The sequence below is a fragment of the Nestor notabilis genome, unplaced genomic scaffold (genome assembly GCF_000696875.1).
Source record: "Nestor notabilis isolate BGI_N333 unplaced genomic scaffold, ASM69687v1 scaffold23154, whole genome shotgun sequence".
Classification (NCBI taxonomy): Eukaryota; Metazoa; Chordata; class Aves; order Psittaciformes; family Psittacidae; genus Nestor; species Nestor notabilis.
In genome coordinates this window covers 1-4,803 of record NW_009924613.1, presented here as the reverse complement: position 1 = coordinate 4,803, position 4,803 = coordinate 1, and the positions used below count along the sequence as shown (strand labels likewise).

General features: G+C 54.1%; 1 protein-coding gene across 1 annotated transcript; it reads left to right on the top strand.

Annotated features, from left to right (window-relative positions):
- The first annotated feature begins 446 nt into the window (after nt 1-446).
- On the top strand, nt 447-4,336 carry PIGV (phosphatidylinositol glycan anchor biosynthesis, class V). The gene is made up of 3 exons (XM_010012685.1): nt 447-533; nt 2,158-3,315; nt 4,046-4,336. Exons 1-3 carry the CDS (start codon nt 447-449, stop codon nt 4,334-4,336), a joined length of 1,536 nt encoding a protein of 511 aa, XP_010010987.1.
- The last annotated feature ends 467 nt before the right edge of the window (nt 4,337-4,803 follow it).

Below are 4,803 nucleotides of genomic sequence, written 5' to 3'. Positions count from 1 at the left end.
CCCAGGTTTAAATCCCACTCAGTACACTGGAGCCTGAATGTGTGTGTAGACACTTGGTAGGGCCCCGGTGTGAGGTGCTGGTGTTTCAGCTGCTGAGGAGGTCTGTCTGTGTCTGGGATTTACAATGGGCTGAGAGTCATGTTATAACCTCTCCCCTCTGCATCCTGGCCAAGGTTAAGAATTCAGGGTTGGGTTTTCTTAATAGGAACAGTATCAAAGAGGTCTTCTGCATCATCTCCCAGGTCTGTGATTCCCTTCATAAGTGACTTGTTCATGTAGATTTGCAGCTCTTTGAAGTCCCTGATAGTAAAAAAAGGCACATAACTTACTAACGTAGCTGAAACACCTTTCTGTGTCTGTCCTCTGTTTATCAATTCAGGTTTCCAAACCCAGAGGGAGCATTCCCGTGGCATCCGTGACCTACTGAGGCAGCTTCAGAGCATGGGATGGAGGTGGTGAGCAGGACAGACCCCCACCTGCGAGAGGTGGTGTGGTTTGCGGTGCGCTGCAGAGCCCTGACGCTTCTGCTGCAGGCAAGTCTCCTGCTCCCGAACCAGGGCTGCTGTGACATCCGTTGTCTGCTGCTCCCAGGCTTCTCTTTTTAGTGTGCTTTGAGCTGCCTGGTTCTGCTTGGTTGGGAAATCGTCTTCTCCTGTGGAGAACTCACAGACCAGCTGCATCCAGAGGGGCAGGTTGCTGTTAAGTAGAATTACGTCCACGTAACTTGTTTTCATGCTGCTGTTGCAAGAGGCTGGTTTGGCAGCACAAGAGGCTGAAGTCTCTGTTTATCCACAGAAAAGGAACAATAATCTCCTCCTGTGAGTTCCTTCTAAGTCTCACTTCCAGAGATGTCCTTCCCTGAGCATGGGAGAGCTTGGTTGCTCACTCCATCCTTCCTACCTGTGTGTGCCGAGACAGCCAGCAGAGTCAGGCTGCAGCCGTGGCCCGCCTGAAACAGCATCAGCCTGAGAAAGATGGCTTTAACCTGCCAGAGGGGAGACTGAGATGAGCCCTGAGGCAGAAGTGAGGGTGCTGAGGTGCTGGCACAGGGTGCCCAGAGAAGCTGTGGCTGCCCCATCCCTGGCAGTGTTCAAGGCCAGGTTGGACACAGGGGCTTGGAGCAACCTGCTCTAGTGGAAGGTGTCCCTGCCCGTGGCAGGGGCTGGAGCTGGAGGAGCTTTAAGGTCTCTCCCAACCCAGACTGTTTGCTGATTCCACAAAAGCTGGTCAGCAGCAGCAGGGCTCCCAGCCAGCTGGCACGTTGTGGCAGCCCCGGTCACCACAGGGTAGCACTGAGCTGAGAGGAAAGACTCCGTGTTACAATGCCAGAGCCCTGGTTAGACCAGATGTGTGCTTCATGGTAAACCAGCGCCTTTGTATGTCTTTTAGTCCCAATTTGTTCAGTGTGGCCTTTTTCCTCTGCCAGTGCTGAACTCGTTGCAGGGAACTCATCCCAATCTACATGTTGTTAAGATACAAAATTTACCATCTGAGGTTTTTGGGGGTTTGGGGGTTTTGAAGCATGTTTTCCTTTGGCACTACATTACAATGCATTAAGTTCCGTGCTTCCTAGCTCGTGAACTCTCTGGAGTTTTCTCTTCACCTTTTAAAACATGGCCAGCACCACAAGCTCCTGGAGACAGGATGTGTGCATTCTGCTTCCTCAGCTCCAGAAAGCAAACACCAAGCTGCAGAGGTGATGGGCATCTAGAGACTAGAGCAGGGGACTGGGAATCATCTGCTGTTGTCTTCATCAGTTTGCTCTGGGGAAAAACTCTTTCTCTAGTTTTGTCTCCTCTCCCTTGTACATCGGCTGGGACAATAATGCCAAATGCAGTAGAACTGGAGGCTCCCCAGTGCTACAGAGGTACCTGGAGTGCATGTATGCAGTTAGATGTGCCTGAGCGTGGGGTTGAGCAGCTTTCCCTGTCCAGGCCTGTGGGAATTCATGCTGGGTATGTTCCAGAGCTTTACTCAGGTCAGATGTAAATGCCCCAGAGGGTTGTGTTTGCACCTTTCCACAGGTATCCTTACCACAGAGCCCCTCAGCCTGGCTTCTGTGCTGCTCCTGTCCCCTTCCTTGCAACCCAGGAGTCCTCCCGCTCGGTGCTTTCGGTAGGGTCTGTGCTGAACTTCAATCCTCTCTTCTTTTTCCAGGCCCTCTTCAACCTCCTGATCCCAGATCACGCTGCAGACGCTTTCTCCCCTCCTCGCCTGTCCCAGCCTGGCCTGTGGGACGTGCTGGTGGAGCAGCTGCTGGGAGGGCTGTCGCGCTGGGACGCGGAGCACTTCCTCTTCATCGCCGAGCGCGGTTACCTGTATGAGCACAACTGTGCCTTCTTCCCGCTGTACCCCCTGAGCCTGCGAGCCGTGGCCGAGGGGGCTCTGTGGCCCCTGCACTGGCTGCTGTGTGTGCGGAGCCGCCTGCTGCTCTCAGCTGTGCTGCTTAACTCCCTCTTCTCTGTCCTGGCAGCCGCTGCCCTGTATCAGCTGGGCTGCGTCGTGCTGCAGTGTCGCAGCGTGGCTTTCCTCGCTGCCATCCTCTTTTCAGTCAGCCCTGCCAACGTTTTTATGGCAGCTGCTTACTCAGAGAGCATGTTTGCCTTCCTGGCGTTCAGTGCCATGTGGCAACTGGAGAAGGGGCAGAGCTGGCTCAGTGGACTGCTCTTCTCCCTTGCGGCTGGGGTGCGTGCCAACGGGCTTGTTAATGCTGGCTTCTTTCTCTACTCCTGCAGTAAATGCTTTGCCCTCCAGCTCCAGGTGGGTTCGGGGTCAATGAGGACGTTCCCTCAGCTGTGGAAGCAGCTCCTCAGCGTGGCATCTTCAGTGGTTCTGATGTGTGCTGGGGTTTTCCTACCTTTTGCTTTATTTCAGTATTATGCCTACATGAGGTTCTGTGGTCCCGGAACCAGCCCGGAGCAGACTGTTCCTAAGCCACTGGTCCAGCTGGCTCTGGACAAGGGCTATTCTCTGGCAGCCCCAAATGGGGTAAAACCCCCTTGGTGCTCCCAGCAGGTCCCTGTGGTCTATTCCTATATTCAAGACACTTACTGGAACGTTGGCTTTCTGAGGTATTTTGAGCTCAGGCAGATACCAAATTTCTTGCTTGCTTTGCCTGTCACGCTTCTGGGCTCATGGGCTGCCTGCACCTACATCATTGCAAACCCGCGGCACTGCCTAACTCTTGGTCTAGAGAGAAGAAAGAGTGAAGAGGAGGGTAAACCAAGAGCTGGATTTTGCTGCCCTGCTGTCTTCGTCTATGTGGTCCATGCCACGGTCCTGCTGGCATTTGGGTTCTTCTGCATGCATGTGCAGGTAGGATGTTTGTAGCAACACACAGGGCTGATTTCTCAAGGGGAATGTACCATGGGGGCTGCAGCAGCAACAGTCACAGCCCAAGGTTGGCCGAGCTGGGGCAGCACAGGGCAATGCAAACCAAGAGCTTTGCCTTTCCTCTTTAGGAACTGCCTGCACAGGGAGTTTCCAAAGCAAGAGAGTTCCCAAGGAAAGCTTGCCAGGTCCTCAGTGTTGTGAGGACACTGGGATGGGGATCGAAGGGTCCAGCTGGTGTTGGGTGGCATTTGACGTGTGTAAGGCCACTGCTGGAGGACAAGGCTCATTACATTGCGCTGAGCTTAATGGATGGCAATGAAAGGAGCAAGAACCTGTCACCAGTCCCTGTGAAGTGTTTGGCAGTCTCTAGGACACTGCTGGTGGCACTAAAGGTTGGGGGTTCCAGTGAAAAAGCAGTTAAGAATGAGGTTCAAGTCTCCCCTGAAGCTGCAGCCCCTGTTCCAAGCAAGGAGTGACAAGGAGTCTAAACCCTGGGGACCACTTGAGTGCTTACACAAACGTTGTCATACTTAAAGCAGGTTGAGGTGAGAGGTGTTTGATTTCAGTGTGGTAAATGCCCACGCCACGGGTATTTCAGCCCCCCTTGTCAGCAGCCTGAGGCAGACCCGTGGCTCCTGCCATGCCTCAGTGCCAGGGCTGGTCCACAGGCAGAGACCTGCAGTGATGTGGTTTCTGCTCTGCCTGTTCTCAGGTGCTGACCCGGTTCCTCTGCTCCTCCTCTCCCATCCTGTACTGGTTCCCTGCTCCCCGCCTTCACGAATACGAACCTTTACTCTGGAGTGAAGGGACTGATGATCAAACCTCTGCATCTCGCTGCGAGGAATCTCTTCTGGGTAAATCAGGTTCCTGTGAGAACCCTGTTGTGAGGCTGCTGCTGAACTACAGATCCATCACCCTGCTCAGCACTTGCATCCTCGGATTCTTCCTGTCCTACTGGCTGCTGGGGCTGGTTCTGCACTGCAACTTCTTGCCGTGGACATAGTGTGGGGTGCGTTGGTGCAGGCTGCTTGCGGGGCAGCAGCACTGCTCACAATTGAAACCCACTTGTTCCAGAAAGCCTGGTGTACGTGTAACGATGCTGTGGTCTCGGTTACAAAGGTGGTAGTAGGTGCGTGCAGAGCTGTCACTGTGTCCAAAATGGGCACATTCTCTTTGCTGTGATGCTGCAGCATCCCACCCCTCTCTCTGCTGTCAATACTGAGAGCCAGCATTCCTGGGACAGGGAATGCGTCCTGGTTCCTGTCTTCTAGGGGAAATACTGCCACCGAGCAACAATTTATGGCAAGGATCTGTGACCATCAGATTCCCATCCATCGGGAAACCTCTGAGATGCGCCCTTCGTGGCAGGGAGCATCCTTGTGCCTTGCAGGAGCTGCTCGGGCCTCTCCCAGTTCCTTCTTTTCCGAGGCATTTTCCCCCGCTCCAAGCGGGAACCGCGGTGCCGGGACA